Source organism: Pempheris klunzingeri, chromosome 8, assembly GCF_042242105.1.
Source record: "Pempheris klunzingeri isolate RE-2024b chromosome 8, fPemKlu1.hap1, whole genome shotgun sequence".
NCBI lineage: Eukaryota > Metazoa > Chordata > Actinopteri > Acropomatiformes > Pempheridae > Pempheris > Pempheris klunzingeri.
The window spans coordinates 26,294,078-26,310,052 of record NC_092019.1 but is presented as its reverse complement, the minus strand read 5'-3'; the positions used below and the strand labels follow the sequence as shown (position 1 = coordinate 26,310,052).

General features: G+C 42.6%; 1 protein-coding gene across 1 annotated transcript; it reads right to left on the bottom strand.

The window, feature by feature from the left end:
* Positions 1-12,979: 12,979 nt before the first annotated feature.
* pmvk (phosphomevalonate kinase) lies at positions 12,980-13,780 on the bottom strand (the record flags this gene model as incomplete). Its single annotated transcript, XM_070834917.1, has 1 exon — positions 12,980-13,780. A coding segment is annotated over exon 1 (801 nt), but the record flags the coding sequence as incomplete, so codon positions are not given.
* Between the last annotated feature and the right edge of the window lie 2,195 nt (positions 13,781-15,975).

Here is a 15,975-nt window from a genome sequence, read left to right as displayed (position 1 = left end):
ACAGGTGATGCAAGATCCCCAGCCTTTACAACATCTATGTCTGTGACATGTGACACATTGTCTTTAGATGTGAGAGGGTGTCAGACTTTGGTCTTTTAAAAGGAAGGTATTATTTGGTCTATGTAAAAATTAAAAAAAATCCACATCAACATGAAGCCACCAGTTAATGGAGATAAGTACATTCTGTGATTTTGTTGAAGCGCCAAATATTTCACCCAAATCCAACAACGTTTCATAGCATTAACTATGAATTGCATCTGATAGTGCTATTAGTTGGTGCACCAAAACTCAGGGAGTAACTACCACCAACCGCTGGCTGACTAGCTGGTGAACACAGTGAAGCATTCATGGATTTATTAAACAAACTGGACTAAAACTAAACAAACTGTTCCAAAATGGCCTCCCATTCACTCTAATCAGCCACTCAAGGAGCGCACGTCGGAAAAAAATGTCAGGCTTCAACATTTCAGCGCCCATAGAGCACATAGAGTATTTCTTTGGCGGGGGCAGAGGCCTTCCTGCTCCTGTTTGTGTTGTCCTCTCTCTCTCTCTCTCTCTCTCTGTCCAACCTCCACCCAACACATGGCCCACATTGAGCCTGGGTCTGTTCCAGGTTTCTTCCCGTTAAAGGGGAGTTCTTCCTGCCACTGTTTCCTAATATAATACCTGATGCTGCTCATGTGGGGATTCTTGAATCCTTAATGTTGAATTCCTGAATCGTTGGGTCTCTCTCTAATTAAAGAGTTTGGTCTAGACCTGCTCTTTATGGAAAGTGTCTTGAGATAACGCTGTTATGAATTGGCGCTATTATTATTTTCATACAAACAATTCAAATTGACACTGTCCAGCTGAATGCACTGAGCAAGGCTAACAGAGTGGGAGGCGAGCAGGTGGCTGCTAGATGGCTGATGGATGACAGTTCAGATTTCCATTTGGTGGCCAGCAGTGTCATTTATTTCTGCTCATTTGATGTGCTGGAAATAAACAGAAAGAATAAATGAGTAATAAGAAAGTGGCTACTCACAGTATTACAATGAAAAATCCCTTGCAGCTGTAGCAGCATAGAAATTGTGTTGCCATTATTATACTTTGACAGTGCCAATTGGCAGCACCATAGCCAACCACTGACGGCGCCATGGCTATTTAAGGGGTGGATTTCCCCCTGCTGGCTCTCCCTCTCTGCTTCCTGGTTGGTTGCGTCACTGCCGGCTCAACCACGCTCTCATCGGGCAGGGCCCTTGGATCGTGTACCCCGCTCACTGTCGCCACGGTGATTCTTGCGGTCAGGTGTGTGGCGTCAGCAGCTGACTACACAGTTGGCGCTGCTCGTAGCTGGGGATCGCTGCTGCTTTGTTGGGACCTGCTTTGTTGGGACCTGCTTTGTGGAGACCTGCGTTGTGTGGATCGCTGCTGCGTTGTGGAGATCGGCGTCAGTGAGTTTCCTCGGCGTGTCCGCTATAACGCGCCGATTTCCATCATCCGTCCGGTGGAGAGGTTCTACTTCACCAGCTGTGGACCTGCCTTCTTAAGACAATTGCTTTTCCCCTGGCTTACATCACTCGCAAGTATTGCGTGGTACTCTGGTGTGCTGACTGTTATTAATTGACTGGCTTGATTGGAGCCCTTTTAAAGTCTGTTTGTTGGGAGTGTGGGTTGCATTTTTGTTTTCATTGCCCTGCTCCTTTGTCTTGATTTGTTGTATTGATTATTTTTGTATTTAGATTTATTTGTTTAGATATTTCATTTGGGCAGAGTTTTTCTTGTTTCTTACCTTATTTCTCTTTGTATTTTGAGTAACTTATATTTGGCAACCGGTAGTTTAGTTTAGTTTAATTGATTTCTGCTGCCATTTATTTGTTTCCATATTTGTTTTTGTATATTGTTTGTTCTGTTGGATTACTGTAACCCCACTAACCTGTGTGTGTGTTCCTTTTGTTTTAGTGGCTGAGGTCCGGTGGTCTGGTGGTGGGATCCCCTTTTGTGTGCTGTGCTCCCTGGGATTCGGGTATCCTTCACGTGTGTGTGTGTGTGTGACTGTCACAGCTGGGTGTCTTCTCTTTTTTTTTGTTTTTGTTGGGATTCACCGCTCCATCAACTCGTGCACCGGTATCCTCAGCTTTAATTTAGTCCCCTAGTTTAATCCCCGTGTGAATGCTGTGTTTTTATATCATTTTAATCAAATTCTGTTAATAAAACTTATATTTTTTTTTGAGATTGGAACACTGTCTCTTGCTATTTGAGTGAACGGACCTGTGCGCCTTTAAAGGTGCGTTATTCAGTTCTTTGGGCTGAGATCCCAAAGTGGCGTTGTCTGGCAACTTGATTTGTTAAATAGAGTAAGAACGACTATCTTTTTATTTTCCTGACCCTCCGCTCGCCACACAGCCATTTTGGAGGTAGTCTACATTTAATTCTCCTACCGTTTGTACTTCTCCTTTGTCTCAGCACAGTCATCACACAGTAGAACTTTCCCTTCCTTTGCATATTCACACACACTCACGCTCTCACACTGTTGTCCTTTAGCTAGACACATTTAGGTAGATTGTTTGTATGTTTGACTTAGCTATGTTGTAATAAATGTTTTAATCCACATGCTGTCTTCTTTAATATTGTACAATAGTGAATACTGCCAACCTCTACTCAGTCAAGAACTCTGAAATCCTTCAAATAGCTGTCAACTTGGTACGTTTGGGTTTAGTTATTAAGTTGATTATTAATCATGATACCAAGTTGATAGTTTAGTTTACACAACGAGACTGAATGAATTCAACTTGCTATCTCATTCTTCATTTACAGAAGTGGTGAAAGAGGTGAAGAGATAATTATGAATTATCTCTTATACTTATTAACCATTTCGGATCCCCACCACAATACTGTCATAACTCCCTTTTCCTCAAATTTTAATTTCAAAGCCATTTTAATCTTTTCGTTGAGATGTTTATCCAGCACAGCCATCGAGTAGTGCTCAGCAACATTAAGCAGCTGCTCATTTGTGCATTTTTTAAAGCCTCCTCAGATGGAGAGGCAACACCTCTCATTCAGCCACTAAATATTTAAACAATTACCACCAATTAAGCAACTTAACAATAATCAAACAGAAAAAACTAACAAATTTACACTGAAACTACGAGGGACCGCACAGTTTTCTAGTGTGCACTTCGAGTATTAACCCTCAGCCAGTTTGGAGTTTGTTCACTACCTGAAACAATTTAAGCTCCCCCCTAGTCTTCATGCTGCAACCTGTGACAGTTTTTTATGCACCAGAGCCTGATGGATCAGGGGGGCGATTAGCGAACTTGCAACCCTCCTTCAACCACGTTGGCCACAACATTACCCAGAATGCCCGATGAACCCAAAGGGGAATACAGCTACAGCCTATCAGGGAAAAGCTCGCACCAATCTGCAGATACTATATACCAGAATTTCCCCCGGGGATCAATAAAGTATTTCTATCTATCTATCTATCTATCTATCTATACAGAAGAACCCCTGCCACCAGCAAAAACAACACCTGGCCAAAAGACTAGACCTTACCCCTGCCAAGTCAATCAACACTCAAAAAACAAAAACTTATTCAGTCAAAAACCATGCATAAACCACCACATGGATAATCAAACTTAAATTGTTCAGCTGTCCAGTCACCACTTATGCTCATGAATGAGCAAATGTTTACCGCCACTAGTAAACAAAAGCCAAAAGGAGCCAGGGCGTGCCAATAGCGCTCCAAACCAAATCAGAAAACCTGGAACGTAGGAAAACACATACAGCCAGACAAATACTCGCCACATATGGATAAGTTCAAAAATCAATTTTTACCATTTAATTGCGCTACAACGCACCAAACAAAAACAAACCTTGCCATGCAGACCTAGGTCCACCATTTTACACAAACTCAGACCAAAGTCTGCTGCCAAGTGCAAACCCTACTCACATTCTAGAAGCCCAAATAATGGCCTGCCAGAAGGGAGAACAGACAGGGATAATGGTCAAGCCAAGCTATTTTATTTATTTATTTATTATTATGTGCCGTGGCAGACGCTTGACCTTGCAGGGCTCGTCGCTAAGGGTGTGTAGGCCCAATGCTTTGGGGCCCCCACCATGGAGAATCTTTTCAGACACAGTTACACACAGTTTTCAGACACAGGTGGATGTTGGAGCCTCAAGCAGATGGAACTGAGTTCAATGCATATCCAGCCCACCAGAGGGGACCCTAAGGTTTTCAGGGGGGAACCACTTTTGGAGTCTGAGAACCCGGCCACATGTATCACCCGACAAATTTTGGTTACTAGGGGTGCCCAGAGAGTCTTACGGGGGAGGGTCAGTTTCCAACGGTAACAGTGGAAGCTGATGAAGAACCTATGCTGCATGTTCAAATTGAAGGTAGACAAACACCAATGCTGGTGGACACTGGAGCCACTTACACATGTGGAAGTCCAAATTATGTCTGACAAATTTGTTGAGACGGTAGGATTCTCGGGAACAAAGCAGCTGATTCCCATGACAGCTCCAGTGTGAATAACCGCAGAAAAGGATTAAATTAAAATTCCCATTCTAGTATCTGACCAAACACCAATCAATTTATTAGGAAGAGATGCACTGTGTAACTAAATGTCACAATATGGTGTTCTCCCCAAAATATACATGCAAATGAAGACAGTCTTGATTCTCAGATGGCCATTCAACCAGAAAGAGCCAAAGTTTATTGGCTGGGAGACATCACTGAGCCAGTATTGCAAGCATTTCAGAAATGGGAAAAATATTTTACAGCTCGACAACCAAAAGCAACAAAATCATCCTTTGAAACCATTCTTCCTGTATGTCACTAACAGACAAAACATGTACGCCTCAGCAGTATTGATGCAGGACACGTGTTGTGGGTGTAAAAAGCAACCGTTAGCTTATTACAGCAGGGGTGTGCAAACTACGGCCCGCGGGCCAACTGAGGCCCGTGGTCCAATTTTCAGAAATTTGCTACAGGTGACCCAAAATGGCAGAATTAAGGAAACGTAAGAGAGCATGTGAGTGTAGAAAGTTTCAGACGTGGTGTGCGATGAGAGCTCAGCTAATAACTAATGAAGATCACTTTTGCATTATGGAGGAGCTGCTTGATGTTAGCAGGCTAAAGAGCACCACGATGGGTGAGGATGTTTTTGAAGCTGTGCCAGATGCCGTTGGCATGATCGGAGTTAAATGGGACGAGCTGTGTGGAGGTACGACGGATGGGGCTCCAGCTGGGACAGGCCAGTACAAAGGAATCACCTCTACGGTGTCCGCCGAGGGGCAAGAAAGTGGAAGTAAGGCTGCTAATTCGAGCACCAGGGCTCTAGTAGACTATTTCAAGCTTCCCTCTCCGATGCTGATGATGATGCTGGTGCTAGTGCTGGTGTTGGGGGGGGGCGCTGCTCTACCATTCTCATGTGCTCTGGCTGAGTCGTGGCTCTGTGCTGCAGCGGTTTTATTCCCTGAGATCAGAAATCGACCAGTTTTGAACAGAGAAGGACCTCGTCATGAGCTCAGTGACCCTCTCTGGTTGGCATTTTTAGTGGATCTCACTGATCACCTGAACAAGAGCCCACAAGGCAAAGATCAGCTTGTACCACAACTAATAAATGAAAGCCCACTAATGGAAAGGCTGTTTTTTTCTTGAATCATATTCAGTTATCAAGCAGAATTTACCTACATTTGATTGATTTTGCCAATTTTAATCCACTAGAGGTGAGGCGATACACATCAGCTCTAGTGGATTAAAGTGAGCAGTATAGCTCACTTCTAGTGAGTGGCCCAGCCCTTTGTATGTTTTTCTGTATGTGGCCCTCAGTGAAAAAAGGTTGGACACCCCTGTATTACAGCATAAAGCTGGATAATGTCGTACAAGGATGGCTGTTGTGCAATCAGGGTCTGGCTGCTGTATATTACGCTTATAAGAAAGCATCTACCGTAACTAAGGGGTATCCAATTACCATCTTGGGTCATCACAAGATCGCTGATAAATCAAGGAAAGTAACTCAAGCAAGGTGTTTACAATACATGCCACTCAGTGTTGCCAGATATACAATAATTATCATATTTATATGATAGTTTTGGCATTTCCGTGCACCCAAAAAAAAAGGCACCCACACATCACCAGAAACTGATGCCTGCTCATACCCGATCATCCTTCTCACTGCCAATCACATTAGCAGCACTCAGTTCATGTTTGTTTGCGCAGCTGCACTGGCACCGCTTAAAAAAACTGTTTTGTTCAAATGACAGTGTCCAGGTGTCAATTGGCTTTTCTAGCACCAATGGTATCACTAGAACCCGCAGTGACACCAGAAGACATAATTCTGATGCAATAAGAAGCAGGTAAGAGTGAACAGAACTCCTGGAGAAAGTGAGGTGCCACAATGAGTGAGCAGGGGTTGTGGAGATCACAAGAGGGCCTCTTAGTGGCCCCTGTGACATTGTTATCTATTCTCATCTCAGTAGTGCACAGCGTAGACCACTGTTTCAGATGGGGGAAGTGATGAGGAAGATTAAACAGCAAGGATATTGGTTGCCTTATATGCAAGCCATGGTGGATGAGGTGTTGAGTCAGTGTGAAATATGTGCCCAGAACAATGTGAGAAAGAGCATAAAGAAACCTGTGGGACACATTCCGGCACCAAAGGGTCCATTTAAACATCTAGTCATTGATTATGTTGACAGGATAAATTCAATACAGAGCAAGAGATACATGCTTGTGGTGATTGATCGGTTCAGTCGGTGGGTTGAAGCCACCCCAAGTGCCAAGTGCTGAAATGGTTGTTAAATTAATTAAGTAATCCCTCGGTTTGGCATTCCATCAGAAATCAGCTCAGATAATGGCTCTGCCTTTGTGCAGAAAATTGCCAAATGTTGACAGGACTCAAAGGGGGACAAGAGCAGAGACCAGGATGGAGATGAACCTGCCCCAGACGGGAGACACTGGAATCAGTCTTTATAAAAGTGTCAGACTTAAGTGTTGGGAGTGCAGTGTGGGGAGAAGTGGAACTGGAGAGGAAAACTGATTTAGAGATAGAAATAGAGGAAGACACGTGGCAATTAATTAGGCCAAAGTTGATGGGTGAGAGATTGAGATTGCATATTCCACCCCAGGACAAGATGGGAGACTTGATAAAAAGAAATTCTAGCCAGCTATGCAAAGCATAGGGCACAGTTGTTATTCTCCATACTTATTAGTGGGCCACTTGCAAGCAAGGCCCACTAATAAGTGCTCCCATTGTGAGTCCTTCAAGGGTTTTTTATCTGTGTCTGTTGAGAAAAAACATCAGATCATCAGTGGATATCATTCAGCAAACCTGACTGAAAATCAGGATCTGTGCGATATCTTCTTACAATGCATAGTTTCTTTTTGTTTTGAACACAAGGGTCAGCATAATGATGCTTGGATGACAACAGCTTTTGTTTGCGGTGATGACAGTCCTGGGTATATTTAGTTTTCATCGCCTGCACTTTCTTCGTGCGAAACTCTCAACACCCGGCATATTTGAGAGAATCTGAGAGCATATTGAGAATTTCCCCCTATGGGGGATCAATAAAGAAAAAAAAATCTAAGTCTATTTGTTTTTCTCATGTTGTTTTTTTTGTTGTTTTTTCACTCAGACATACATAAATTTCATCAGATTGTTCATCCATTCAAATTGAATCAGCCGGACTCACGGTGACCTTTTCAAAATAAAAGCTGTGTTTCTCAAAACAGATTTCATCAGATTGCTCATCTGTACATCCTTCAACTTCAGAATCAGTCGGACTTACGGTTTTTGCTGTGTCAGCCTGAAAGCAAGAAGAGATCCCCTCAACTCTCTCATTGACTTCCATGTTATTTTCTCTCTTCACTTCTGAGCAAAAACAGAAATGTGGGACATAGAGAGACACAGACAGATAGACAGAGAGACAGATAGACAGACAGACACACACAGACACAGAGACAGACAGACACATAGATAGACAGACAGAGACACACAGACAGACAGATAGACACACACGAGCAGACAGACTGAGACAGACAGACAGACAGAGACGTCGCATGCACCATGGCGGCCCACGCCTAAAATTTCTGGGGGAAATTTTCTAGTTTTAGTTTATTATTTTCCTTTCATTGTTCTCAACAGACTGTTGTATTTTCAACTGGTTATCCATTTGTAATAACAAGTGGCCAGAGAAAAACCTCTAGAAAAACTATTACTGTCTGTGTCATTATTGATGCTCGGAAATACTGGCTCGTAAAAGCTTAGTGTCTTCTGATATGGGTCCAGTTATTACCATTGATCATTACTTACCTGTGCTCTGTTATTACACCGTAACAAGGGTTACAACGGCAACAGTGTTAACTAAGTTCACTATTCCTATTACAATAGAGACTACTGCCACAGCACTACTACAGCATTAAACACCACCCCCACAACATTGCCTACTACAACTACAACACTAGACACCACTGCTACAGCAACAGTTACCACTACCACGACGTTGACCACGCCCACTAAACAAAACATGGCAACAACATCTACAACAACTACGACCACAACATTAATAACAAGTAAGAAGTTGACTGAAGTCCCAGGCACCACAACGATGCAAGCAGTAACGCGTCGGAAGAAGTTAAAATCTATATTGATGCCCCGGGCAAGAGGAGCACCTGAGCAGAGGCTAACACAAAAACCAGACGTGACTAGAAATGTGTCAACGAAACAGCCAGACTTGACTGAAAACGGGTCCACATCAACAAGTACAGACTATATAAGTATTAGACCAACTACACCATCAAGTAACAACTGCCGTAAATGTTTTTAGTACAATGACAAGTGAAGACCCGACGGTGATAGTAGAAGAATTGTTGGCCAATGTTACGTCAAGCTTAGGCCGAGAGGGCTGCGACTGGATGGACATTTATAATCTCACATATGAGAATGGTTGTAATGACGGTAAAAGGTATTACAAACTTCAGAGGGGACTGGATACCATAATTATGAGGAAGTATGGCAGAGTTAATGCTAAACTTAATCCAAGGACAACCTCTAATATCCTAAATAGATCCTAACTACAACAACGCAAACCACGGGGAGAAGAGTTGTGGGACCTAGCTACACAAAATACGTGGGATAAAAAGATGTCGTATACGGCCAAGGACATGACGCCAAACGACTGTCTAATATGTGCGAAAGCACCAGGGACAGAGCCTACTGTAATTCCAGAGAAGCACAATTGCAGAGAATGTGCTAAGATGCAATGGCGTATATGTGGCGAAGGAAATTTCACATTGATGAAAGACGGAGTAAAGTTTTTCCGTCTTCCTATGTGTGGCAGATAACTATACGGGTCTCAAAGGATACATAATTATTTGGACAAATATTGAGGATATATATTTCAATCAATCAATCAATCAATCTTTATTTATATAGCGCCAATTCACAACAGCGTTATCTCAAGACGCTTTACATGAAGAGCAGGTCTAGACCAAACTCTTTAATTAGAGAGAGACCCAACGATTCATGAATTCAAAATGAAGGATTCAAGAATTCCCACATGAGCAAGCATCAGATATTATATTGAGCAACAGTGGCAAGGAAAAACTCCCCTTTAACAGGAAGAAACCTGGAACAGACCCAGGCTCAATGTGGGCGGCTTCTGTAGGGGTCCGCGTTGGGTGGAGGTTGGACAGAGAGAGAGAGAGAGAGACAGACAGACAACACAAACAGCAACCAATGTACTAGCAGTGACTATAGCACATGACGAGTGGCCGACGATCCGCAGCAGTGATTCATGAACCAGAGAACCACATCAGCAGGACCAGGACCCACAGGAACCTGAGAGATGAGAAAGCACAGAAACGCTCCGGGGAAGATCGCAAGTTAGAGGCTGACATGAGACATAACGATGGAGAGGAAGAGGAGGATAGAGAATAGAGGAGCTCAGTGCACCATAGGAGTCCCCCGGCAGTCTGAGCCTATAGCAGCATAACTAGGGGCTGGTCTAAGGCCTGAGCCAGCCCTTAAATATATGCTTTGTCAAAAAGGAAGGTTTTTAGTCTACTCTTAAATGTAGAGAGGGTGTCTGCCCCCCGAACCCAAACTGGAAGGAGGTTCCACAGGAGAGGAGCCTGATAGCTGAAAGCTCTGGCTCCATCACTACTTTAGAGGACTTTAGGAACCACCAGTAGGCCTACATTCTGGGAGCACAGTGCTCTAGTGGGGTAGAAGGATTTTAAACTCTATTCTAGTTTTTACTGGAAGCCAATGAAGAGAAGCCAGTACAGGAGAAATATGGTCTCTTCTTTTAGTTCTCGTCAGAACACGAGCAGCAGCGTTCTGGACCAACTGGAGAGTCTTTAAGAACTTATTGGGGCAGCCTGATAATAATGAGTTACAATAGTCCAACCTAGAAATGACAAATGCATGGACAAATTTTTCTGCATCATCTATGGATATGATTGGCCTGATTTTAGCAATATTACGTAGATGGAAAAAGGCAGTTCTAGAAATCTGTTTAATGTGGGAGTTAAAGGACAAATCCTGATCAAATAAGACTCCCAGATTCCTCACAGTGGAGCTGATGGCCAGAGTAATGCCATCCAGAGCAGTTATGTTGGTAGAAAAGGTGTCTCTAAGGTGTCTGGGGCCAAGCAAAATAACTTCAGTTTTATCTGAATTTAGTAGCAGAAAGTTGCTGCTCATCCAGGACTTTATGTCCTTAAGGCAGATTTCAAGTTTAGCCAACTGATTGTGTTCATCTGGCTTTATTGATAAATATGATTGTGTATCATCTGCATAACAGGAAATTAATGGAGTGCTTCCTGATAATATTACCAAGAGGAAGCAAATATAAGATAAAGAGTATTGGTCCAAGCACTGAACCTTGTGGAACTCCATTTCTAACCTTAGTGTGGACAGAGGAGTCATTGTTAATATGTACAAACTGAAATCGATCTAATAAATAGGACTTAACCAGCTTAATGCAGTTCCTTTTATACCAATGAACTGTTCCAGTCTCTGTAACAGGATGTGATGGCCAATGGTGTCGAAAACAGCACTCAGGTCTAACAAGACCAGTACAGAGAGAAGTCCTCTGTCTGATGCCATAAGGAGGTCGTTTGTAACCTTCACCAGTGCTGTCTCTGTGCTATGGTTCGCTCTAAAACCTGACTGAAAATCCTCAAATAGACTATTAGAATTTAGAAAATGACACAGCTGATTAGCTACGACTTTCTCCAGGATATTGAAGAGAAAGGGAAGGTTGGATATGGGTCTATAGTTAGCTAACACACCTGAATCAAGAGTAGGCTTTTTCAAGAGCGGTTTAATTACTGCTATTTTATAGGACTGTGGTACATAGCCTGTTAGTAAAGACTGATTTGTCATATCCAGTAAGGACCTCCTTAAGTAGTCCAGTAGGAATGGGGTCTAGGAGACATGTTGACGGTATGGATGAGGAGATTATTGAGGCCAATTCAGCAAGATCAATTGGAGAAAAACAGTCCAAGTACACATCAGGTGTAACAGCTGTTTCTATGGTTCCTAGGTTTGAAGTTGGACCAGACCCTGTTGAGGGCAGGAGGTGCTGAATTTAGTTAGAATTGTATCATTAAAGAAGCTCATGAAGTCGTTACTGCTGAGCTCTAAGGGAACACAAGGATCAATAGAGTTCTGGCTCTTTGTCAGCCTAGCTATTGTGCTAAAAAGTATCTAGGGTTGCTTTTATTTTCTTCTATCAATGAGGAGTAGTGGGTGGCTCTGGCATTACAGAGGGCCTTTTTATAGGTTTTAAGACTATCTTGCCAGATTAAACGGGAGTCTTCCAATTTGGTGGCCCACCATGTCCTTTCTAGCTTCGTGAGTGTTGCTTAAGCTCACGTGTCTGGGAGTTATACCAGGGAGCTTGTCTCTTTTCTTTAATTCTCTTCTTTTTTAGAGGGGCAATAGAGTCTAGTGTCATTCGCAGTGAACCTGCAGCACTATCGACCAGATAATCAATTTGGGAGGGGCTAAGATTAGCATGGGGGTCATCCATAGCACAGGGACACACTGGCTGAAATACTGAAGGAATCACCTCCCTAAATTTGGCAACAGCACTATCAGATAAGGATCTAGTGAGGACCTCCCTGTCATATAGAGCATAGTCTTGTAGCAAGAAATGTTAATGTTAATAACAAATGTTATCAGGTAATGGTCTGATAAAATAGAGTTATGTGGGAAGACTGTTAACTGTTCAGTTTCAACACCATAAGCCAGAACAAGGTCAAGAGTGTGGTTAAAACAGTGAGTTGGTTCATTTACACTCTGGGAGAAGCCAATTGAGTCCAAAAGTGAGACAAAGGCAGTACTGAGACTATCATTATCATTATCCACATGAATATTAAAATCACCTACTATAATCACTTTGTCCACACTAAGGACTAAGTCTGATAAAAACTCTGAAAACTCAGTTAAGAGTATGGGCCAGGAGGGCGGTACACTGTGACAACCAACACTGGTTTTAGAGTTTTCCAGGTTGGGTGTGAAAAACTAAGAACAAGGCTTTCAAAGGAGGTATAATTAAGTTTGGGTCTAGGTTGGACTATTAAACTAGAGTTAAAGATTGCTGCAACTCCACCTCCACATCCAGAATCTCTGGGAATATGAGTATTAATATGACTGGGAGGAGTGGCCTCATTAAGGCTAACATACTCCTCAGGACATAGCCAGGTTTCTGTCAGACACAATAAATCAATTTCATGGTCGGATATCAGATCATTTACTAAAACAGCTTTGGATGGCAGAGATCTGATGTTTAAAAGTCCACATTTAACTCTCCTGTCCTGTTTCATAGTACCAATGGTAGTATTAACTCTGATTAGATGATTGGATCTAAATGATCTGAGTGGTCAGGTGACGGACACAGTCTCTATAGGATGTTGGGTGGGTGACTGTACTAATGGAGGAGCAGAGAAGTGTGTAAGACTGCTGGGTTGTCAAGTTTTAGGAATTATAAACTTCGCCATATTTCTAGATAAGAGCGCAGCTCCGTCCAAAGTGGGATGGATGCCGTCTCTTCTAATGAGACCAGGTTTTCCCCAGAAAGACTGCCAATTGTCTATGAAGCCCACATTGTTAGCTGGGCACCACCTCGACAGCCAGCGGTTAAATGATGACATGCAGCTGTACATGTCATCACTGGTCAGGTTGGGCAGGGGACCAGAGAAAACTACGGAGTCCGACATTGTTTTGGCAAAGTTACACACTGACTCCACATTAATTTTAGTGACCTCCGATTGACGTAATCGGGTGTCATTAACGCCGACGTGAATTACAATCTTATCAAATTTACGACTAGCCTTCGCCAGCAGTTTTAAATTTGATTCTATGTCTCCTGCTCTGCACTTAACTATGGTCGCCGGTGCCGCTAGCTTCACGTTCCTGAGCTTCCAATGACCAGTCTGTTTCTTAGCGGGTGTGTCGCTGAGTGGGGAGAAGCGGTTGGAGACCTGAAGGTGGTGGTGCACCGTGGGCTTCTCCTTTGGGCTATGTTTCCTCCAGACATTCACCCAGCCGCCCTGGTTTCCCGGCTGCGCGGGAACCGCCGGGGGAGTAGGAGCTATGCTAGGTCGGCCCGCACCGGCTACTGGGGGCTGGCTAGCTACAGCTGACTTATGCTCCATAGTGCGGAACCGTGTCTCCAACTTAACATACTGGATATCAGCGCATTGAATGCGTATATCTTGTAGACAAATACTGATCCGGCGTGGCACAGATGGAAGAGCCACCGAAGAGCTTGGAAAAACCATGATCACTCCTCTGATGACCACCAGACAGCGGCTCCCACAGACACCAGGGGCCGCCAGCCTTGTGTTGGATGCTCAGACTCGTGGAAGCTGTTATGCCAGGAGGCGAACAGAACCAGAACCCACACGCACGACTCAGAAGTATCAAAATAAACTTTATTAAGAAAAGACAAAACAAACAAGCACGGTGGCAAAAGCTAATACTATGGAAACAAAAACAATTCCATAAAAGCAGGAGCAAAAAACAAAATACAATACAATACAAATACAATAAATAGAAATACTCAGGCCAAAGGCAATCTATACAAAAATGACTAATCTATGTACAAAAGTAACAACAAAGGAGCAAGACAAAGCTTGAGAAAAGTATCAACACAAAGACAAAACTCACAGACACGGATTCAAGACAAGGTCCAAGGAAACAGGAATGCTGGTTGACAAGACAAAGGTACATGACGAACTGACACAGGACAAGGGGAGACGGAGACTAAAATACAAGAGGTAATGGGGAACAGGTGAGAACAATCAAGGCGGGGCCAGACAATCACAGAGGATCTCTGAAACGAGAGGACAGGGAATTTCAAAATAAAACCGGAAGTGACAAGAGACGAGACAATAACTAAACTCAAGATCATAACAGAAGCAATGTGCATTCTGCAACACACGGAGGATCGTGTTGTGCACCTGCGCAACATGTGGGAAAAGTGTGTGCAAAGAACATTACATCACGGTTTGCAGCTCCTGCCTCCCCTGAGATGTGATGTGAGCTGCTGTTATGTTATGTTGTTGTTGTTCAGGTCATGTTCATGTTTATAGATCTTGTTCTTGCTGTTTTATGTTGTTGTAATAAATAAATGGAAACCGTACAGGGGCAATCTTTATTACAGCACAAAAAGTATTCCATATTTTGATATGTATGATTAGGACTGATGCTGGTGTAAAGAATTCTAAAAAGAAATTTTTTAAAAAGAAAGAATTATAATTATTATGGCTTGTTTTTTTACATACACATTTATGTGTCGAAGGGTCTTTAACGTGAGTATTTTAGTTTGAGCAAAAAATAATAATAATAATAAATGTTGCTGCTAATCTTTCACATGTACCAGGCTGCAATAATGAAACAAAAAAAAATCCAGTTTGCATTAAGTATTTTGAAAGTATGTCATTTTTTGTGTTTTTTAGACCATAAAATGATGCGCATCATGACAAAAACATGGCAATTTAAGGGTTAATTGTTTAAAAAATTCATTAAAATTTGATATGTATGATTAGGGCTGATTAAAAACTATTTAAAAAAAAATTAAGATTTTTAACATTTTATGGCTGTCAATCAGAGTCAATCAGACGTGGCAAAGCTCTCATGAGTGGAAGCAGAGAGGAATATTCTGCTCGTGCTCTGGCATCAGTCGCAGTAGCAGGAGACAGGCATGCAATGTGGGTCAAGAGGGCATTAAACATTTGTGACTTATATTAGTGAACATTTTCAGTCACATTCACTACAAAACACATTTCGAGTTTCAAATACTGTTGGCAAGAGGTTCTTAGCATTCTACAGATATCACAATATTGTCTTTGTGCTCCAAACATTAAGCAAGACACATCATATTGAACTAACTGAACTGAACATCACTGAACTGTGATTTTGAGAAAAAGGCTTCCAAAGAAAGTGTCCCAGTTCACTGCTAGTTGGTGCCTTTACATGCCTACATTTGTAGTCTAACCACCTCATTTGGTGTTTTTAATTTTTTCTTGTTCCGTGAGAGAAATCTAGTCTCTGCTGGGCTTTAACGAGTGCATCGAAGTCAGGTTGAATGTCTGAGGTGGACACAGCACAGCTGACAGATGATCGTCAATGAGAGAGGATCTATACCTGGATTTTGTAAACTTCATCATTGAAAATGTTTGTTCACATGTGTAGGTAGAGCCAAAGAGAACCAACATCTTCTGAGCATGTCTCCTCGTGTTTGGAAAGTTCTCCTCCTTAAGAAAAGAGTTGAAATCCAGCAGAGATCCTGACTTAAAGTGCTCTGCCAGTACTGCATCAGACTGCAGGTCAATGAGTTCCAGCTGAACATCACTGGGTACATTATCCACACTGCAGGTAAAGGGAGACGAAATCATGTGCATTTCATCCTCGATTGTTCTGAGACCTTCAAATCGCCTTGAAAACTCACCATGCAATGCTCCCAACATGGATG